This window comes from Gadus morhua, chromosome 18, assembly GCF_902167405.1.
Source record: "Gadus morhua chromosome 18, gadMor3.0, whole genome shotgun sequence".
NCBI lineage: Eukaryota > Metazoa > Chordata > Actinopteri > Gadiformes > Gadidae > Gadus > Gadus morhua.
In genome coordinates, this window is record NC_044065.1 from 12,351,903 (window position 1) to 12,374,073 (window position 22,171).

General features: G+C 43.3%; 3 protein-coding genes across 4 annotated transcripts; 2 read left to right on the forward strand and 1 right to left on the reverse strand.

Moving 5' to 3' along the window:
* Positions 1 to 143: 143 nt before the first annotated feature.
* On the forward strand, positions 144 to 8,367 carry tefa (TEF transcription factor, PAR bZIP family member a). Of its 2 annotated transcripts, none has more exons than XM_030340677.1 (4): positions 144 to 446; positions 4,711 to 5,085; positions 5,932 to 6,152; positions 6,680 to 8,367. In XM_030340677.1, exons 1-4 carry the CDS (start codon positions 389 to 391, stop codon positions 6,893 to 6,895), a joined length of 870 nt encoding a protein of 289 aa, XP_030196537.1. In that variant the 5' UTR covers positions 144 to 388; the 3' UTR covers positions 6,896 to 8,367. The 2 variants fall into 2 exon arrangements, with proteins under 2 accessions (XP_030196537.1, XP_030196536.1); XM_030340676.1 differs by lacking the exon at positions 144 to 446 and adding an exon at positions 3,741 to 4,161.
* Positions 8,368 to 8,991: 624 nt separating this feature from the next.
* On the reverse strand, positions 8,992 to 10,788 carry phf5a (PHD finger protein 5A). The gene is made up of 4 exons (XM_030340678.1): positions 10,646 to 10,788; positions 10,270 to 10,293; positions 9,804 to 9,970; positions 8,992 to 9,173 (listed from the first exon to the last, which is right to left on the reverse strand). Exons 1-4 carry the CDS (start codon positions 10,695 to 10,697, stop codon positions 9,084 to 9,086), a joined length of 333 nt encoding a protein of 110 aa, XP_030196538.1. The 5' UTR covers positions 10,698 to 10,788; the 3' UTR covers positions 8,992 to 9,083.
* Positions 10,789 to 11,440: 652 nt separating this feature from the next.
* On the forward strand, positions 11,441 to 21,329 carry aco2 (aconitase 2, mitochondrial). The gene is made up of 17 exons (XM_030340312.1): positions 11,441 to 11,517; positions 12,450 to 12,592; positions 12,792 to 13,050; positions 13,181 to 13,273; positions 13,372 to 13,530; positions 13,809 to 13,959; positions 14,582 to 14,686; positions 15,053 to 15,144; positions 15,428 to 15,533; positions 15,672 to 15,829; positions 16,254 to 16,327; positions 16,616 to 16,727; positions 16,869 to 17,147; positions 17,697 to 17,888; positions 18,552 to 18,684; positions 19,021 to 19,142; positions 19,513 to 21,329. The coding sequence occupies exons 1-17, from the start codon at positions 11,482 to 11,484 to the stop codon at positions 19,642 to 19,644; spliced, it is 2,346 nt and encodes a 781-aa protein (XP_030196172.1). The 5' UTR covers positions 11,441 to 11,481; the 3' UTR covers positions 19,645 to 21,329.
* The last annotated feature ends 842 nt before the right edge of the window (positions 21,330 to 22,171 follow it).

Consider the following 22,171-nt stretch of genomic DNA (forward strand, 5'->3'; position numbering starts at 1 on the left):
CAGAGAGACGCTGGCAGCTAGGATGACGTTTATGTAGGCGTTCTTCTCTTGGATAGCTGTGAAGGTATTGGCTCTGACTGAGGTTGTGTAAAGCAGTGTGCCAATCATAACACGTTCCGTGGTTGCTAATGTGTGTTGAGGCCATACACGACCGGGATTGGTTAAAACTGCATCACCTTCTTAAGAGGCGTGCTACGTTAAGTAACTTCGGAATACTCACGAGTCCGGCATGGGATTAATGTTCGTTATGCAAAAATACGTTGAATGTCTTGATTAACTGTCAGTGTTAGTAGTTTTCTTACTAAATTAATTGATAGATTCACATAACTGGACTATTGCCCGTCCACCAGGATTTTATCGGCCTATAATTGACTTAAGGATCAACAAAATGAGTTTCAAAACTCTTTTTGATTTCCCGTTTACTATTCCTGCTTTTCCTGATAATGGTAAGATGTTTTCTGAGCAAAATGTGCATTCGCTGTCACGCTGCATAGTGTTCCGAGATTCCAACGTTGATTATGAGACTTGCGCTTATTGTACTGTTTTCTTCTGTTTATTAGGCCGACATCATTACTGTTTTCTTATCTTTAGTTGGCCTACATGTTTGTTACCTCATTGAATGATTATGGTAAATGCATAGGCCAGACTGTTGAATGTGAACCGGAGTTTGTGTTATGTGATCTAACATAGCGACCCTAGCTGCGTCCCCTCAAATCAATCAATGCAGTTATCCGTTCAGTCTTGCTTATTTATTTGTTTAAATGACTCCTATGCCTAATTTAGATTTTTACCGGTAGGTCGGTTGTTTCCTTTCTTTGTCAAACTTTAAAAAAAATGTATTTAATGTGTTTTACAGCCACTCTCGCCTTATTGTCTTCTGTGTTGTGAGTCATAAATGTTTAAGACATCGAATTTAAAAAGATGACAGCTTTCAGCAAGAGTGTGCTGTTGGTATTTGTGCTTGTTCTGTGCATGCCTAATGAACCGAAAGGGCCGATTTTCCATTGATAAGGAGAACAAGATTAACATCTTCCCCATACGTCGAAGTCGCTGTCTACAGGGGTAGAGGGAAACACACATTTGTAAAACACGCAGATGTTGGCAGTGGGGCGGCGCTCCTGCCACAAATGAATACAAAACGTGATCCCACAGTAGGTAATCTGAACAGATATCCGTTTTGACTGTCAGGGAGGTTACAGTCTCCTGCTAACATGTAGCCTATGGGTTTATGTAGGCCTACATGGTGTGATACGAGGATAGTGTCTGATAGTTGTACTACTTACGCGGCTTAATTGTATATGTTAATATATTGCCATGCATGGTCAACTATAGCGTAATTTCATCTCTGGCGAGCCATTTTTTATAGAGAGCGAGAGCGTTATTTCAAACAGTAGGCCTGTATTATGTAACTTTCTCGCTATAGTCGTGTTTTTTGTTCAAATTTGACCTAGACGTCACTTCTACCGACCAAATATTTTGAGTAGGAATACATTCAGATATGATTTTGATGAGCTGGTGGGCCCTTGGTTGGAAATATGCCACTTTTGTTTATCAACCTGTAGGCATACTTTAAAAAAAATTGTTTTAAGGAAGTCTACATTCCCCCATTCCCTCTTGTCACAACCGTTGGCGGTGTTTGCAGTAGAGAGTATAACCACTGCCTCTGGTCCATGGAGCAATATGTCATGGCCGCTCCTCCTGCGCTGCGGGGGGAGATTTCTCCCCCATGGGATTCACACCTAATCAGGTTTTGTCGGCACAACCATTCTATAGGGGTAATGCATTAAAACTACGGCGGTATGTGGCCGCATAGGGTTGCGAAAAAAGACCCAGCCGGCCTGTGGCGAAATGTAAATAGCACATTTTGGAGAAACGCAACCCGATGTCAGCCTGCGGTGGCCAATCACTTTAAGCCATTGATCATTCCGAAGACGCCCTCCATGCAACGGTTGCATTGTAGCGTCCACTGCTGATTTGGTGTGAATGAGCCTTAAACCAATGCCACAACAGAAAACCATAAGGGGCTTACAATAACCATTCCAAAGAATGCACGAGTTTAATAATTGTCACTTTAGAATAATTGAAATTACAAAACAGCATTAGAAAAATATATGGGTACTTTGGGATTGCATTGACACAATCATTGTAATGGCCAGGGATTCATTCAGGATTTATAATCTTATCCTACCAGTGATTAGTGGAAGATTAGATGGGTGTGTCTAAGCTATAGAGTAGGACGTTGCCTATCTCTTCCTTCCAGTTGGTAGATCAAGTTGGTAGTTATAGTGATGGGTTGTTTTTGAAAGCACCCCATAGAAGTCATTGTGGCTAGTCAACAAAACTGTGCTGTGACTGGTGTGTTCATACATACGCGCACACAGCCTTTGTTTACTGTACATACAGTCTACATGGGAACAGGGATGTCGGTTCCATGGGGATTTAGCTGGTGCACCCTTGGTCTCGTTTAGTTTCCTTGAAGAAGATAAGGACAATAAAACAAATACAAAACCAATGATAACAACATTAACTCTCGAACCCTTACCCTCACATATATCATTTTATAGGCCTACATAAAAGTTTAATCAGTCAAGATTCAAACCATCCAAGGCAAGACAAAAGAGAGTATCAGTTTACAGCATGTATTATGTTAAATATAATATGCATATTTACCAAGCAGAATGCGTATTTGCCTTCCACCTTAACAGAATAACTTAACACCTGATCCACTTTAATCATTCTGGTAGAAACTGATGAATCAGTTTAATGAACTGGTTTCAACACAAATCGAATGACTGCTCTGTGTGGGACAGAGTTGGCTAGTTCTGGTCTGGCATTTGAGGTATGACATTTGAAGCCATAATCATGTTTCGAGACCATTTTTTTTTTCAAGTTAGTGCGGTAGAACATTAAATCTTGAGACAATTATCATAATTGATATGAGCATTTGTCTGTGTCCTATAGACACCTAGAGCCACCAAATATAATAGTGTTAATATATTTCTTTGTTGAACGTAGGTTGTCCGTCAGCACACAACTATAACCCTAACCCTAGTTTTTAAATGGCTAAAAAGTTAAAGAAAACAACGTAATCCTGATTTTACTCATCACTTTTTTCTTTTTGGGGAGTTCGAGCACGTATATGGGGCTATGCTATCTCAGCTTAATTTAACCATACACATAGCCATTTAGCCTATGAAGAAGACGAAACGGCCAAGAATAGACAACCAACAGCTGCCTGCCATTTACGTGTGATTCATATAACTTCTTGACACCCTGTGCCATTCTTGCTCTGCATAATGTATGCGAAACCCATTGCTTAGGAGGGACGAGTAGGAGACGAGACGGAGCACGTCTGCACATGCGTTTCCACGTGATTTTTTTGCAAATCAGTTGGCTTACGTTTGGTTTTTTTAAGAAATCAAATTGGATGAAGAACACAGTCCTCTATTGTCAGCGTCAGTAACCTATAACCGCGCATCTCTAAGATGAAAGTAAATTAATGAAACATAGGACTATGTAGGACCATGGTTGTAATAAATTCTGTGGGGACGAATGCAAATAATTCATACTGGGTTGTGTTTTTAATTTGTCATCGATGCACATTTTTGGCTCAACGTACTGTTTTTAACAGTAGGCCCACATGCCATTTGCCCTCATTAACCCGTTCCTCATGAATATATAGTAAAACGAGTGGTATATAACTCGGCCGACCAATCCGCTCTCGGTTTGCTCAAAGCCCGCCCCCTTTGTGCAGCAAAGTTTAGGATGCGCCTATCGACGCAGACGGTTGCTGTGTTTTATTCGATAAGAGGTGCGGTTTACCCCGATGGGAAAAATACCCGTTGTCTGTTTGTTTTAGAGTAGAATAGCGGTGTCCGACGAAGTTATACATTGACCACCACTGTCGTAGTACTACTATATCTGGATTTATACTGCGCCAAGTCGTGCCACACACATCGATCTCGGTCACTACCGTGTTGGGGGGGGAGGAGGTCGCCGAGTATCCTATTTTCGTAAAATAGTACAGAAGAAAGAAAATGTCAGGGGAGCCGATAACTATAACAATGGAAACTACCAATAGTGGTGGACTGGGTTCGTTGCCGTTGGTTTTTAAGAAGATAATGGACGTACCCCCGCCGAATCTACTAGAGGGAGACGACGGTAAGTTCTCGTCAGGAATGTCGTGAAGGTGGACGAAGTTGCTGAGAGCCCACGACACCATTCAGTAGCATCAAGTAGCCTACTGTGTGTCTTTAATGTATTTCTCTATGTAACTAGTAAATTCGTCCAATCGATGACATTAAGCATGAATGCCTAGAGTTAGAGCCTCACGATACATGGTATGCTGCCTGTCATTAAAGTAATAGTTATTGTATTTATAGTCTAATTAGTGTCATATTATTATCAATAAAATGTGTGCATTGTATCGAGTTTGCATTCCGTATGTTTCCCCATACCACAAAAAAGGTATCGTCACCCTTGTACATTTTGTCCCCCGTAAGACAACGTCACGTGACGTTGTGTTTTCATGTCGAGTATGCCTCGTTCTTTAACCAAATTTACTCAAGATGCAATCGTGTTGACACGTGTGAGAGACTACTACTACTAGGATATATTTTGTTATTTCGCCGAGGTAATCCCTGGTTGATGACTATCTCTGCTTTATCTTGTTTCTTACTGCCTATAGTTTTTGTCTGTCTCCTCATCTAGATTCTGACAAGGATAAGCTTCGTCTGGATGACAACCTTGAAATGGGTGGAATCGACATTGGGCCTTCTGCCGCCCTGACCCCGGCCATCTGGGACAAGACCATCCCATACGATGGCGAAAACTTCCACCTGGAGTACATGGACCTTGAGGAGTTCCTCTTGGAGAACGGGATCGCCAACGCTGCCGCAGCCCTTGACGACTCCGACATGGGCAGCTCAGGCGAATGCTCCCCGAAGAAGGCTCTCAAAGGCCAGGCAGCGGTGACCCCAAAGTGTCCTTCGTCGCCAGCGACCCTGCTGCCCACCACGGCACTTGACCAGTCTGAGGAGGTCGTCGGCACCAGCGAGCTAGCCGTTGAGTCTGAGATCTGCATAGGTGAGTAGGGCCACTTCTGGAACAGTAGATCCCGGGAGAGACCTACCCTGAGTTGTAGAGGCATACAGGGGAGCCAGGGGGAAATATAAGTGGACTAGTTGGAAACGCATTCCCTTTATAAAGAGCAGGGTGGTTTCGCCCACAAGGTACAGGAGAAAACAAGACGAGACATCAAGTCTGGTCTATGAGAACAATGTGCTTTTGTCTATGTAGGCGGAGTGAGGTTATCTGAAATGCTTTGAAGCTTGATTCTTATTGTCGTTTTTTCACTTGGCAACAAGTCTCTTTTGTTGTCTATGTCTTTAGCTTAGACACTTGGTGGTCTTTCTTTTAATGTCCGCACTTATTGTATGTTGTACATCCTGACACTTAAATGTAGTACAGAACTTTGTGTAGCGTCTTATCCTAGCTATCTCTGTTGTAAACAGGAATGGGTTAACCTAGCAATTGTTAATGCTTGCACTTGTTTCTATGAATATCTTTACCGTACCGATAGCGATATATTGGGAGTGGAGCCTCTATTCCTTAGCTGACCCTGGCTTTTGCAAGGATGAAGCGTTCTGATTCTGGTGATTGTTGCCGACCGAGAGCGCTGCTGTTATCCGACCACTTAGAAGTCAACATGTTATTGATGCAGCGCTGCAAGGTGTGGAGAAGGCTTCCCAGAACACCTCCCCTGTGTTTACTGAGAACGGTTCATGCAAAACTTAATACTTTTGTTGTCGCTCCAATATTCACTCCATTTACACACAACTGGTTCTCAGCCTAAGCTCAGGGCTTGGACTCAGAGCACATGCTAAACGCCATGAGCAGAAGCTGCATTGGGCTGATCCTGTGTTTCTCCAGAGGTGAGCACGGACGAGGGCAGGCTTACCCCCGAGCCCACGGACCCCGCGGACATCGAGGTGGACATCGCCTTCGAGCCGGACCACACCGACCTGGTGCTGTCGAGTGTGCCCGGTGGCGAGCTGTTCAACCCCCGCAAACACAAGTTCACAGACGAAGACCTCAAGCCCCAGCCCATGATCAAGAAGGCCAAGAAGGTGTTGGTTCCTGAGGAGAGGAAGGTGCGCTTGTGTTTTGGACACGGGAACACTCTCCTGGGTTCACAGGAGTGAACCCACTTGGCAACACACACACAAACATTCCCCTCAAGAGGAAGAGATGATTATTTGTATGTAAAAACAAATTCAAGTCCAAATGAGACGTTAATATTCTAACATCGCAAGCATCCTTTAACTTTAACTCTGATGTGGTCACAATTTAATAAATATACTACCATTTAGTCATTTTCTAAGAACTGTATGTGGCCTCCTGTGAATCCCGATCCAAGTCCTTAAGACGCAGCTAGTAGTAGGGCTTATTGACTCAGGACGCCTTTAGGTCGGGCTACAGATATGGGGGATCAAACCCGGTACACAGTGTAGTTGCTATGGGATCAAAAACACTAGACACGACACCATCCTACAAATAAATGCTCTGCTTATGAGCCTTTCAATATTGTTACGACCCAGAGGAAAGACTAATTATTAATTAATTACTCTGTAATTATTTCCCCTGTTTTCATTTGAACTGTTAATCCCACCCCCCCCAGGATGAGAAGTACTGGCATCGGAGGAGCAAGAACAACGTGGCAGCCAAGCGATCCCGCGACGCGCGGCGCCTGAAAGAGAACCAGATCACGGTGCGCGCTGCATTCCTGGAGCGCGAGAACTCGGTGCTGAGGTCGGAGGTTGTCGAGCTGCGGAAGGAGTGCGGGCGATACAAGACCACGGTGACCCGCTTCCAGGCCAAATACGGAGCCCTGTAAGAGACCCCGTCCGCCCTCCTCAAGACCCTGTCATGTACACAGGGCACAGGGCCGCCAATGTTGCACACGTGCTCAGACTAGTCTCCCACCATATTAAATAGTATAGTTTATTTTGTTTTATAAAAGAAACCGCAGCCAGCTCAAAGGTCAATATTTTGTCACTGGTTGAAAACTATGAATGTCTTCCATGGTGGCTTCACTACAATAATGAGTAATGCTGTGATTAAGTTGTTTCTCAAATTGTGTGGCAAAGAGTGAAATGTTCATCTACATTTGTAATGGTAAATGAAGAAGATAGCCTAGATCTGATGAGGTTTATTAAATAAAGAAAAGGGAAACTATAAGTAACAGCTTTTTGACCGCCCCTTTCTATCTAATATTTCTCACAGGTTTTAAGTGGACCTGTGGCAGAGCCCTTGGCCTAGGACTGATTAATTAATGTATTGTTTGCTGTTCAATTCAAATGATTAAATGGGGGTCATTCCTTTACATTGGACATTCAATTTTTTCTTGACCTGTCCCATTGTAGTTAAAGATGATCAAGTTGACTCAATAACCATAGAGGGAGGTAAGAGGGAAGAATGGTTGAAATGTAAACACTACCCAATTCAACTTTAAAAAGGAAATATAGTAATGTTAAATGGAAATAGTAGAATTAAAGGAACATTGGTTGGTAGTTTGCCTTAACGGAAAAAAACATTCACCCTAGACAACATTAGAGATGGAAAGATGGAAATTCGATTTATTAAAAAGTGTGGTTAATAATTACTGCTGATGAAGTCACTGGGTCTACATCTTTATCAATTGTCCTAAATTGTGCATCTTCTTACCTGCCATATCACACCACACGGAGACTCAAATAATTTGTAATGACAACCTCAGTTTTAAAGTTTTTTTTTTACCCGCTCTTGACTTATATTAATATATTAAGAGGCAAGTTAGGTCCAAAGAGATATAACCTCACAACTCAAATAACTTGTCTTTATTCAGGAAACTTAACGGATAGGAATACACCCATATAAGCCTTGACAGTGAGTTCTAGTTAGTCTGGTCCAACACTAGGGTTTGTCATGCTTGAAACTGTCAACTCTATCCTGTATTGGTTATCTTGTCTAATGTTATATGTAGTATGTTTGCATGCTTTGTAAATAACTAGATATATAGTTTAAGGGTTGTGTTTCAGGGATACTTTTTAAATGTTGAAAGACTGCATAAATGGGATATTAGCCTTGCCTTTGGCATTAGTTAAAATGTATTGCCAGTCCAGCCTACAAAGTTAGATTAAAAGTACTTTTTGTTTGATAACTGCTTAATAACACACATTTGCATTGATTTCGTATTTCTGGTTAGACTTGTATCAGGATCCTTTCAGGAAAAAAGTGTATTTTCACTGTCAATGCACTACTTGGTTTACAATACTCATGTATTTGATTGGAACTAAAATAAAGCCTATTTTGTTTTGGGCGATAGAACTCGGCCTCCATGAATTTTGTTATGCTACGCGACTACCTGGCCGGAAAAAAACACACTGTCAAGCTGAATACACTTACGGCTTTGCCTGAACCCAGACAAAAATACCTTTGTATATGTAGTTTAACCAGTGGCAATACGAATCTTCATTTTCTTTAAGTTTGGACAAGTTGTGTGATAAGTAACTGCAATGTTCCACCATTTAAAAACAAAAAAAGATTGTTAAATTACCTATTGCAATCAAATGCACATGCAAAGGATCCATTACATGTTTGCTCAGTTCCTACATTTAGACCTGCCCTTTCAATCCTATCATCTCCAACAAAGGATGGCATTTATAAAACCATGCAATAAGGGACATCCTCAACTAATCTTTTCACACCAGGGAGACAATTATCTTGCATATGGGTAACGTCCACATCCACATGAGAATGTGAAAGATCACCATCTAGTGGTGTAAACTTGTATTAAACCACAAATGGACAGTTGGGATAAGGGCGAAAAAAACGCTGTGTTCCAACCAGGTGGTAGCCGTTTGACTGTTCAACCCTTAAATCATTAAGGGGGTTTATATTGCGCTTATATTTGTAAATACAGAGGTAAAGCCAGAGGTAAAAGAACACAGAAACCATGCAAAAAGGGAGCTTTATTGATAAGCCAAAAAAAGTTTACCAACTAGTTTACCAAAAAAAACAAAAAACAAAACGCCAACGGATCTTCACCTCTTCTTGAAACCATACTTCTTTCTCTCATAAAACAGATCTGTTTTTGAGCTGCCCAGGTTCACAATCTTGGGACAGCCGTCCCTCTGTAGACAAGAACAAGAAAGAAGTGTTCATGCATGTGACAGGGGTTCCTTTTCTTCTAAAAGAACATTTAGGTAATAAACCAATTTGTACGCTATTACTAGTCTATTTTGACCTTAATTCCAGTGAATTCAAATGACTCAAACAGGTATAATTGATAAAATGTTTTCAGTAGAGTTGTTCCGATACCGATGCCTAAATGGCAGTCGGGTATCGGCGAGCACGCAAGTCTATGCAGCATTCCGATACCATCACATGACTAATTTACTACACAGGCCAAGAACATCACAAACGCGTGCAGTGTTATGCTGAGGTTGTTAATAGTCGGAGGTTGAAAGTTGGAATGGGAAACGTATCATCTACGGCATACATGCGTTCGAGCTATCAAGTCGGAAAAAAAATGGATGCTCATGCTTAACTAGAAGAATACAAACGTATTATTATAATTATAAATGTAATTCAATACAATACAAGTGCTATTAGTAGTTACAATGCTAGATGCTGTATCGGTACGGTATATAGTATCGGCCGATACTCAAATTCAGGAATCGGGAAGGAAAAATTGTATCGGAACATCTCTAGTCTTCAGTCTTGCATGAATATTTGATATATGAAATATTGTGAAAGCATACGTCTTTCTCCTGGATGGTGCATTCTTTACAGTAGTAGGCATCGGACACGCCGGGCCCTCCGCAGATCACGCATCGGCCCTGGTAGGAACCGTAGTTGCACTCGTCACAGATACGCACCAGTGTGCACGGCCTCACGTAGGAATCACATATGACACATTTACCATCACCTGCATGAGTAGGAGGAAATTAAACAAATCTATTAATGCATTGATCAAGTCTGAGAATAGACTGAAACAGTGTGAACAGTGAAAGACTGAACAATATGATTAGATGAAAATATAGAGTACCTGGATTATATGGTGCAATCCATTTTTAACAAATACAATATGGTATGATTTAACCATAGTAATGACATGCAAAATAATACAGTCTACGTTTTTTGCTAGATCAAATTAATTCAAATCAATTTGGTGAATCTTTTTCTGTCCACCATCAAATTGTCACTGAAAATTCTAAAGATACTCACATTTTTCACACAGTCTTCCAATGGCTGAAAAGGACACAAAGTAGCCATCAATAAACAGGTTTTCTATGCAAGGGAGCTAGTAGTTCCCATACTGTAATGACTATAGTAGTTTAACGTTTAATGCATTGAATTTGATTAGCATAACATCAGCATATGGGCTAATAAAAACATGCCGAATCAAGCAAAGGCAAATATTTCATTGGTATATTTAATGAACAAGTTTTGCTGGTTAATAAGGATATCAATGAAATCCATGCTGTAACGTTAGCATGCTAGCCTGCTTGGAGACTTCGAGCTACACAAAACCAGATTGCAGTCCATGTTAATCCTGCCCGATAAAAAATAGAAAATATATATCGTACTACATCAAACATACCAACACCGGCTTGTTTCCGACAAAAGATCAAATCTGGATGATGCTTTGCCATTATTGCCAAACGCAACCGGAGCGCCTTCGATTGTTTAACTTTGACCTGTGTTTTCTTCTTCGTGTAGAACAGCCACGTCTTCTGCCTGAGTTGAAAACACCGCCCTCTGCTGCTCAAACCACTAATATTTGTTTAGGTATGTTTTTATATGCAGTATGTGTTGTATTTTTTGCTATTTTGCAAATCACCCATGCGTCTATTTTATGTTGGTTTGATATTTCAAGTTTAAAGTTAAATTATTTTGATTTAATCATATCATTTATAAACGGTATCATAACAAACCTACACCTATGTACCTATATAAGGAAAGTAAAAAAAAAAAGACCCCGTCTATTTACAAAACACAGTAACCCATAAATAAATTCCAGAAACTTCATTAAATTTTGCATGGCTGACTACTATTTTGTTAACTTACAGATTTTAACATTTACCTTATCAGAACCAGAGCCATTTAGAGAGTATTCCCTATTATGAGTCTCTAAATAGCTCTGACCTGAACCTTTTTACTCTTCTCTAGTTCAGTCTGGTCCTTGTAGCTTACTAAAACGATTGAAAGATATATTTATCTTTACTACTATAATTATCGTGATATTATGTATAAATACCCTACATCTAAACGTAAGTTTTGAAATATAATCCTTATTCAAAAATTATTATTACGTTACTAAACGATTATTACTAAATACAAATAATAAGTATTTACTGTCCTTCAATGACATGCGCCCCGTACTCCAAACAAAACCTGACGTCACTATTGTTCGACACATCTTTGTCAGTGAACAAAATGGCAACGTACTGTCTGACTGTCGCCCGGCTCCAGGTAAGCCTTAAAAAATCCATAACAGTCTATATTTAAAGATGCATGAGAGTCGAATTAACCTTTAATATGGTTCTAGACATGGTAGTCGTTGGTAGGATAGTTTTATTCGATAACCGGGCAGTTTGAACTGTTGCTTGTCGCCCGGCCAGGTCATCGTGCCCCTCGCTCAGCCAGAAGTACACTGCGGGGGTCAACTTTATCATTTACGTTACTTCACATATAACGACCAGATTTCTAATTCCTAAACCTGTCACTGTGATGGACTATGTCCACAAATGGCAACGTAATATTTACTACAAATGGTACATATAGAAACATGATATTTGATAGCAAGGTTAACACAAGGTTAGTGCGTACATCTAGCAGGGCTGTCACTGACAGCCCGAGTGATTTGTCCAAGAATACATCTCCCAGGGTCATAACAAGTGTTCCTTAATCTTAGTCATTTTATTTTTATTGCTATTTATGCAAAATCGTTTGTCATGAGATCTGTCTTTAATCGCACAAGCTATTTTGACAATCAAGTGAAAAGCAGCAGGGGACTATAATCTAACATTAGGACGTTATGTAAGGTATTTAATGTATTTTCTAACGGATAAGGAAAATACCGTTATTTAAACCTCTGCTGTGGAGTTGTGAGGAACCGCTCCTTCTTTGTAATTGCCTCCCATTTTGAGGGACTGGCCACTGGAGATTCAGCTGGTCAGTTAAATGCCATTTCCCACAGCATTTCTCCCCAACCTCTTTCCTTTATTTCTACTATTTTCGTTGAACAATTTTATTTTTTAAAGTATTCTTTGGACAGTGTGTTTACCCTTCCACCATTCTACCCTCTACCTTCCTCCATGTTTATTTACTCAACTTGATCTTCTCAAACCCCCCTCTGACCACAAAGTGACGTGTCTTTCTTTACTTTGTTTTGCCCTTTTCAGCTGGCCTTGGGCCAGGGGGCACGCCGCATGCATGTGTCTGCTGCATTTAGTGCCAAGGCCAAAGTGTCAATGAGCCGCTTCGAGACCACCTCCTACGTCAACTACGAGAAACTCCAATCAAACATTGACATTGTTCGCAAAAGGTCAATACCAGGCTGCAGTATATGCTTTAATTTTTTATCAAGCCTTCTGGCAGACATCATTTCTTGATGTACATTACATTGATGGCACCTATTCAAGTTTGCTTAGTTTGACTTGACACCCAAAGTGGAAAAAAACATCTTCACAATTCAGACTTGGCATATGGGCCTAAATATGGCCGTATCTTTTTTACGTCTCCAGACTCAACCGACCCCTTACTCTGTCCGAGAAGATTGTGTATGGTCACCTGGATGACCCCCACAACCAGGACATCGACCGCGGGCGCACGTACCTGAGGCTGCGGCCCGACCGTGTGGCCATGCAGGACGCCACCGCCCAGATGGCCATGCTGCAGTTCATCAGCAGCGGGCTGCCCCGCGTGGCAGTGCCCTCCACCATCCACTGTGACCACCTGATCGAGGCCGCTACTGGAGGGCCCGAGGACCTCGCCAAGGCCAAGGTGAGCTCAGCCCACGATCCTGCCCTGCAGGCAGGTCGGCCACTTCCATCCTGATTCAAGGAAAGAAGCCTTAAGCCTCGTCCTACCTGCTGTATGTTATACTGAGCTATCTCTTTTTGCACATTCACAGGATGTTAACTTGGAAGTCTACAACTTTTTGGCCAGCGCCGGTGCCAAGTATGGAGTCGGCTTCTGGAAACCCGGTTCTGGAATCATCCATCAGGTAGGTCAGCTCTTGGGTCTCTTATAAAAAAAATATATAAATATCAGCTTCACCTCAGCGATTTAAATGGTGATAACCCCCGTCTGTCTTCTGTCCAGATCATCCTGGAGAACTACGCCTACCCGGGTGTATTGCTGATCGGGACCGACTCCCACACACCCAACGGTGGGGGCCTGGGGTCCATCTGCATCGGCGTGGGAGGGGCCGACGCCGTCGACGTCATGGCTGGGATCCCCTGGGAGCTCAAGTGTCCTAATGTACGTGGCAGCCCTCCTCTGTTACCCTAAACCTTCTCTAACCCTAGCTGTCTTGACTAATTGGTCTGTTGTCCCTCTTCATTTAAACATAATCACAACAATTGTGGTTGTCTACATGAAGATGCTGCATTTAAGGTGTACAGTCAATCATGATGGCAAAGATGGTACATGAGAAAAAAGTTAAAAAAAAGCCCTTCAATGTAAATCTATTTTTATGTAACTTGTTGAAGTGCTCCTAAAAACGGTATCTAAGCTGTTCCTTCCTGGACTGATGACAGGTGATTGGCGTGAAGCTGACTGGCAGCCTGTCTGGCTGGACCTCACCCAAGGACGTCATCCTGAAGGTGGCCGGTATCCTGACGGTGAAGGGTGGTACTGGTGCCATCGTGGAGTACCACGGGCCCGGAGTGGACTCCATCTCCTGCACTGGTCAGTACCCACCAGGCGGCACACTTGGTTGATAACGATTTACATGTGGCTTGCCAAACGCCACGCTGGACCGGCTGTGTCTGTTTGCATGGGCAAACAGACACAGCCGGTCCAGCTTGGTGTTTGTCCAAAGACAAACACTCGCTCCTGTTTTTGGGCGATTAATTGGAGACTAGTCGGCTGCAAATTAGGAAGCAATGAGAGGTTTAACCTGCATGACTCATGCGCTGTTGCTATAGCAATTTGGCTTGGATTACTAGGTTGATTTTTTTTTTTGTGTATCTGGGAGGGGATCCCACCTTCATTTAACCGCATCTCTGAGAACTGCCCTTTTTAGATTGCATTTATTCGGTGCAGTTCTGTCTCTTTCCCACTATTGGCCTCTATGGAATTACTCTGCTACATGGGGCTGATGCTCAAAGTGGAAGTTCACGTCCTTACAGTTACCGTTTAAAGTCTTGTAAGGGGTTGGGGGGGGTGTTGTTTTATTGAACGCTTAACTACATAATCATTTTGGCACACCCCCTGTTAGACTTTGTATTCAAATTAAATATATTCTCAAAATTTTGGGAGCCACTGGATTTTTCCCTGAAGGATGTTCTTAATGTTCATTGAACTGAAGGAATGGCCACCATTTGCAACATGGGAGCTGAGATTGGCGCCACCACCTCGGTGTTCCCCTATAATCACCGCATGAAGACCTACCTGGAGAAGACAGGCCGCGGAGGTAATCACATACTTTCTTCATTCATTCAGGTTTTACCAACTGGTCCCGTCACGTAAACAGACAAGTGTGTGTTTCTGTTTAGTCCTTATGTTTGGCTTCATGGGCCGAAATCAGGAGATTGGTGTACATTATCAGTTTATGCAATGAAGGTCAACTCTGAAAAAAGGTTAAGATGACATTGTGAAGCACATTTACCGGACTGAATGCAGAGTTTGACGACCTAATATGATTTTGATAGTAGGGGTGTAGTTGACTTGTATATAACAGGGGATTTGCCGATGTATGCATCAGGAATTGCCTAAATGGTGATTTCTGATCACCAGCTTCTCGATATTCAAACTGACTTGTAATGGTCCTCCTTCACAGACATCGCTGCACTGTCCGATGAGTTCTCACACCTGCTGGTCCCCGACGAGGGCTGTGTATACGACCAGGTCATTGAGCTCAATCTGGATGAGGTCAGTCCCATGCAGCCTTCTATAATGAACTTTTGAAACTAAAATTACCATTTAGCATCAATACAGTTAACATCTTTGAATCTCCTCAGCACTGTGGGAATATCTTACTTTAACATGTGTTTGGGGGTTTTAAGAACCCATATTATCTAATGTCAATTAATTATGGTCTGGATCTCTAAGGCTAAAAAAAACCTGTATGCACGAAAAAGTATTTTCTATTATCATGCTGTCATTCCGTAGAACCAGTATTAAGGCTGCATGTTGGTTCTGTTTTGTTGTACAGCTGAAGCCCCACATTAACGGGCCCTTCACTCCCGACCTGTGCCACCCAGTGTCTGAGATCGGCGCTGTTGCCAAGAAGAACGACTGGCCCCTGGAGGTTAAAGTCGGTAGGGGCCTCTTCATGATTGATGACCAAACCAGACCCTTTTCTATCCATAATAGTGATGTGGAGTCCTATGAAGGGACTCATTTGTACCTTTCTTCAGATTGTTTTTACACCTAGCGGTTTGTTGGGTCTTTTGTAGGGCTGATTGGCAGCTGCACCAACTCCAGCTATGAGGACATGGGCAGGGCCGCCTCCCTGGCCAAGCAGGCCCTGGACAAGGGCTTGAAGTGCAAGGCCCAGTTCACCGTCACCCCGGGCTCGGAGCAGATCCGGGCCACCATCGAGAGAGACGGATACGTGAGTACCAGCGGGCTTTACCCACCGATATTTATAGCATGAGAAAGATGGATGGAACACAGATGTCCCTTTGGTTAAGCAAGTATAATGTTGCCCAAAACCTGTTCAATATTATCCAAAACCTGTAAAGACGGGTGCCCTTCTTGATTAATATGGAATAGCCTTTTGAATATTATTGTTAAGTAAGTGACTGTACAGTGAGATGGCTTTTAAAGACAAAATGATTGACATTGAAATTTGGATGGGCTTTGAAAAAACAACTTTAAAATGTATTGCATTATTATGTCATAAATGTATGTTAAAAATGAAAGAATGGAAAGATGGCAACTCGATAGAGATCAGTCAATTTAAACAATGCTGTTCGTATGAGGGCGCTGACTCAAACCATTAAAAGTTGAATTATTATTTTTTTCTCTTCCTGTAGTCCAAGATTCTGGAGGACGTGGGCGGAGTGGTCCTGGCCAATGCCTGTGGACCCTGCATAGGACAGTGGGACAGGTAGACATGAATACACTCTGTCCCTTTTTGAACCCATCAATGACAACCTCATGATCAACCTCAACACGACAAATCATGAGTTCAACCTTCAGTCAGTGGTGTCGTGGCTTAAAGGGACACATTTAGACACTTCTATTCAACACTTCTGACAGTGCTACGAGTGCCTACAACTCCTTACCTTGGTAGTATGGGTACTATACCAGTTGAACTAGATAGACGGCAAAAAGTAGGTCAGAATATACATGCTGTGTCCATGCATGACCTGTGTGCGTTTGTCCTTCGGTGCAGGCGTGACGTGAAGAAGGGGGAGAAGAACACCATCGTGACATCCTTCAACAGGAACTTCACCGCCAGGAACGACGCCAACCCCGCCACGCACGCCTTCGTCACCTCCCCCGAGGCACGCACACACACACACACACACACACACACACACACACACACACACACACACACACACACACACACACACACACTAGAATCAAGTTCTTACAAACCCCCTCTTGCTGATCCTCTCCTTCATCTCCCCCCTGCCATGCAGATCGTCGTCGCCATGGCCATCGCCGGCACGCTGGACTTCGACCCCGAGACGGACTACCTAACGTCCGCCAGCGGCGAGAAGTTCATGCTGGAGCCACCCTGCGGCGACGAGCTGCCGGCCCGCGACTTCGACCCCGGCCAGGACACGTACCAGCAGCCACCTCCCGACGGCAGCAGCCTCAAGGTGGACGTCAACCCCCAGAGCAACAGGCTGCAGCTGCTGGAGCCCTTTGACCGGTGGAACGGAGGAGACCTGGAGGACCTGCAGGTTCTCATCAAGGTCAGTCCCGGGGCCTGGAAAAGCTCTTCTTACGGTCAAACGCACACGATTGCTCAGCCAATCACCAACCGGCAATTTTTTCCTAATGAAGTGACGTACCAGACGCTTTAAAGGGCTGATTATGGTTCCACGTTCACGCAACGCAATGACCGCGCAGACGCTTTGACGCAGTCGTGAACCTTTATGGTTCTGCGTCAGGTTTTAGCAAGCCGACCAATCACAGCCCTTCCTGCTGCGTCGCCTCGAAGGAGAGTTACCATTTTTGGGAGGCACACGTCAGGCCCTTGCGGTGGACGCAAGGAGGGTCCTGAAGGACGCCAGGGTCCGTAACCCCCTTGCGTTGCGTGAGCCTTAAGCAGCCCTTAAGCCAAAGCGACTTGCATGTTAAGGAGCAGGTAGGGGTTAGCCATCAATGCTGAAATATGGCTATAGGTAGACTACACGCAATGGGCATGACCCCAGAACCTGCTCAGAAGTCAAACAACTACCCACTAGACTGTCCGTCTATTTGTGTGTTAGTTGATGACGTTTGCCCTTTGACTCCTCCAGGTGAAGGGCAAGTGCACCACGGACCACATCAGCGCCGCCGGGCCCTGGCTCAAGTTCCGCGGTCACCTGGATAACATCTCCAACAACATGCTTATCGGCGCCGTCAACATCGACAACGACGGCATCAACAGCATCAAGAACCAGCTGACGGGCGAACTGGGCGGCGTGCCCGACGTGGCTCGTCACTACAAGGTGGGTGGCGGTGGAGAGGTTTGAGGAGAGGTTTTGATTGGACCGTGGGATGCAGCCCATACGATACACCCAGTAAAGGTGCAAGTTACAGGTCATACGATAGACCAAGAAGAGGGAAAGTTTTTTATTTTATAGAGACTAAACTGAGATAGGACTGCATTTGGTGTGATGAACTTTAACGTTGCAATATGTAAGATAAAGCCCTTTCCAGTTGGTAGGCGGGAGACTTTCTGGATTTAAATACAGTCTCTGTCCACTCTAACCTGAGTCAGTTTAGAGTAGCTTGACTGGCTGGTGGGCGTGCGACAAGGAGGGGTTTGGGAGTGAGAGGTACGGGCTGTCCAGTATTATTTATTTGTATAGTAGATAGATTTTATTGAGAACATTATTCAAATCCCTATTGATCAGCATTCACTACTGATAGTTCCAGGGAATTCTAAGCTAAGAGCTGGTTGAAAATAGTAATTGTAGATAACATAATATGGACAAACTATACCATACCAAGGTTAATTTTGTCGGTGTGAGTTCATAACCACAGGGGGAGAGGGTCAAACCTGACGCGACGAAGAACAATGTGCAAAGCAGTGCACATTTACTACAAGCATTAAGACAAATGGGGACTGTTTTGACCAACACTGTCTGTGCGCGTGTGTGTGTGTGTAGGCCAACGGTCTGTCGTGGGTGGTGGTTGGAGATGACAACTACGGCGAGGGTTCCAGCAGGGAGCACGCCGCCCTTGAGCCAAGGCACCTGGGAGGACTTGCCATCATTGTCAAGAGCTTCGCCAGAATTCACGGTACGCACACCACCTCGTGCAACAGGGAGGGACTCCGGGTCCGGTGCATTGTGTGTGTCTAGTCACAAGGCTTGGTTTGACCGATTAGAGAACTGCTGTCCAAATGTTTCTTCTATGATCAGGACATTAGTTTAAAGAGGCCGCTCACCATGGATTTGCATCGTTGTAAAGTTGTAAATCCTTGTAAAGTTGAAACCGAAACATGTTTTCAGATTGGGTTGGAAGGTTTCATGGATTTAATATTACATTTTTTTTAACCAATCAGCTCTTCTTTGAGAGGCGATATGACGTACGGTGAATTAACACTGCCCGTCCCCATCTCCTGCTGCTCCACAGAGACCAACCTGAAGAAGCAGGGTATGCTCCCACTGACCTTCAGCAGCCCCGACGACTATGACAAGATCCGCCCGGACAGCAAGATCTCCATCAAGGGACTGAAGGGCTTCACACCAGGAACGGTGAGTCTTTAATCCACAGTTCCCCCCCACCTCCACCACCATACTCTTGATTGTGTATCTCAAAGCTAATATCTTGAATTCATTTTGTGACATTTATGTAGTTTTTCAACAATTTTTTAAAAATCTTTGATGTATCAGAGTGATCTAAAACTAATGTCACACGTTATTTTGCATGTTGGTTCATTTGAAAAGCTCATGGCTGCAGCATTAAATACTACATACACCACACATAATTGCGTACTTTCATTCCACCTGGTAGCCAAACGTGGTTCTCTGAAACATCACTGTTCCAAGCTCAGTCATGGAAATGACGATGGAAACGTTGTGGCCGAGTGAACGATGTTTGGGTTTGTGTCGCCCCCGCCTCCAGCCCCTGACAGCCGTTGTGAAGCACCGCGACGGCAGCACGGACAGCCTGGAGCTCAACCACACCTTCAACGAGACCCAGATCGAATGGTTCCAGGCCGGCTCCGCCCTCAACCGGATGAAGGCCATGCAGTAGAGAGACGGGAGAAGCACAGCAATGAATAAGGAGGCGTTGGATTGGTGGGGGGGGCGGAGTGGGCGGGGCTTTGTGACGGTTAAGTGGAGTTTGAGGAGTGTTGGGGAGTTTTGTTCTCGGTTCCGTCGGCTGCACTTGGATGTGTGACTGTGAGAAGCAAGGGCTTGCGTTTTGGGTAAATACTGTACTTTCAGGTGGGGTTCCAAGTGCAAATGTTGGATGCTCTGGTCTCCTAGCAACTGGGCTGTGGTCTGAATGTATTGAGAGCACCTGCAGGGGTGGGACTTGGGGTTTGTCTGGTTCATGAATGTGGGAATACATGTCTGATCTGAAGTGTTTGATTCATTGGCATGGTAATGATTTATTAACAGAAATAGTATAGAATCATAAAAGGAAATGCGGACGTAACAGAATTGCCGCAATACGACGGTTTGTTTTTAATTCTAACTCTCTCAGCAGCCCGGGCCAGTTCAGTCCTCCACTCTTGCCCGTGACATTGGTTAATTTTGTTACTTTATAGTTGTAGACACGAATCAAAGTCAAACGCATGGCAGCACATTTTATGTTAAATTTGTTTAATAATATCACCTTACCTTTTTAAGGGAAACAAGAACCGGTACTCAAATCTTAGCGATGTGAAATGAAGGGGGAGGCCCAGAGTGGCCGTTCTCTGTAAGAGCACACACACACGCACACAAACATCTTTGACCTCCACAGTGACTGGGCCATCACTACCGTCCTGTGTGTTCATTAACTTTGGACAGGCTTGTCCGGGCAGCGTGGCGAAGATGACTTGCCTATCATCCCCCTGCTTCAGTAAAACGTTGCAGGATATCCAATCTAAAATGAACATTTTAATCGTTCTCTTCCCCCTCCAAACGGTATCTGCCCAGTTGGTGTGTGTGTGTATCTATGTCTTTGGACGTTCCCTCAGGTTGTCCGTTTTACATTACACACAGATGGTCTCGTCCATATACTGTGAATGCCAGTAAAATGATATTGTCTCCTCACTTTTGACACTGGTTTTACTTTAACACTCCCTGCTCTTTGTACCACCTCTTGGCCAAACCCCCTTCTCCCCCGTACAGCCTAACCTCCTCGCCAGGTCAAGCGTTTTCTGAAAGCCCGTTCTTATTTATTAACTCTCTAAAAAAGGAAGCATGTCTATCAGCGTTTTTAACATTTAAAAAAGAAAATGTCAACATTTATTCACGCGGTCTTGGGGTTGCACTTTGAGATTCAGTGCCGTTTCAACTTGTGTACATTCAGTGCCCTTGTTTTGGAGGGTTGTGTGTTTTTTTGTGTTGTCTATTTGTGTCCTCTGTGTAAAAGGAGAAGTACTTGTCCACGAAATCTCAAGTCAACCACAACATTTGTAATTTGGTGATGATAACAAATGTAAGCAATCCTGTGCAGCTGATTTGGCTGATACTCATCTTATACAACATCATTCACATGGTTCTACCAAACTTGATGTACTAGGGTGACTGACGAAACCTACACCAGTTAATCTTTGGATACTATAGCTATTCAGCTGCCTATATTTTCCCCTAACATTGTATTTAAAGTATCTGGTCCTCATGTATATTTGAACATCTACTTGCTCTTTTTATTTTTTCTGTGCTACAGGAAATGTGTGCTGCTCAGTTGCCAATGGGTTGTAAAATAAATCATCACAAATCTTATTTACCTTGTGACTGAAATGTGTAAAGGGTTTTCTGGAGGATACATTATGTACAAATCAGATATATCTTCAGCTTTAAAATAGAAATTGTTCCAAAAACTGGATTGCAAAGATGAAGGCTGTTGAGGAATCGATAATATTGTATATTTCAACAAATAAGTAAAATTAGTCTGGTAGCCTACCCAATAATTTGACTAAATTACCACCGCTTCATCAACTGCTGTTGTTGAAATGCTCCTGTGTGTTTCAAGCTAATTAAGTTATGAGGCGGCCCGACTAGGTAATCTTTCCTCACCCAACTGTTAACATGACGATACAATACAGAAGATGGCCTACCTATACGTTTCTGATACATATTTGTGAATCATGCCCAAAATGTGATGACTTCTCTAATTTGGGCAGAAAATACTCAATTTTCCAGAAATTAACAAAACTAAATCATCCTCTGTTGACTTTATCCCGAGTTAAACGAAGAGTCAGACGAAAACATGCCTACATCATCATCAATCATACTTCACACAAACATTCAGTATGATATTTGGTCTTCATTATTATTATTTTTACTTGTATATCATCGTTTTGTATTCCCTTATTCCTCAGAAGGAGAAACAAGCAGAGAGCAGTGTTTAGAGCTGAGGTGATCAGGGTAAGGGTTATCAGCAGCTTCAAACTGCAGGGCATGAGGATACCCCACTACATAATCCCCAAGTTCAGGGCCATGGACGTATTAGGCGGCTGGCTGGTAAATGGCCGTTTGTTGCAGCCATAATAGTCTACAACTTCCATTGAAAAATTATATAAAATAATAATAATGAATAATTTAGGTCATCTGACAACTATATT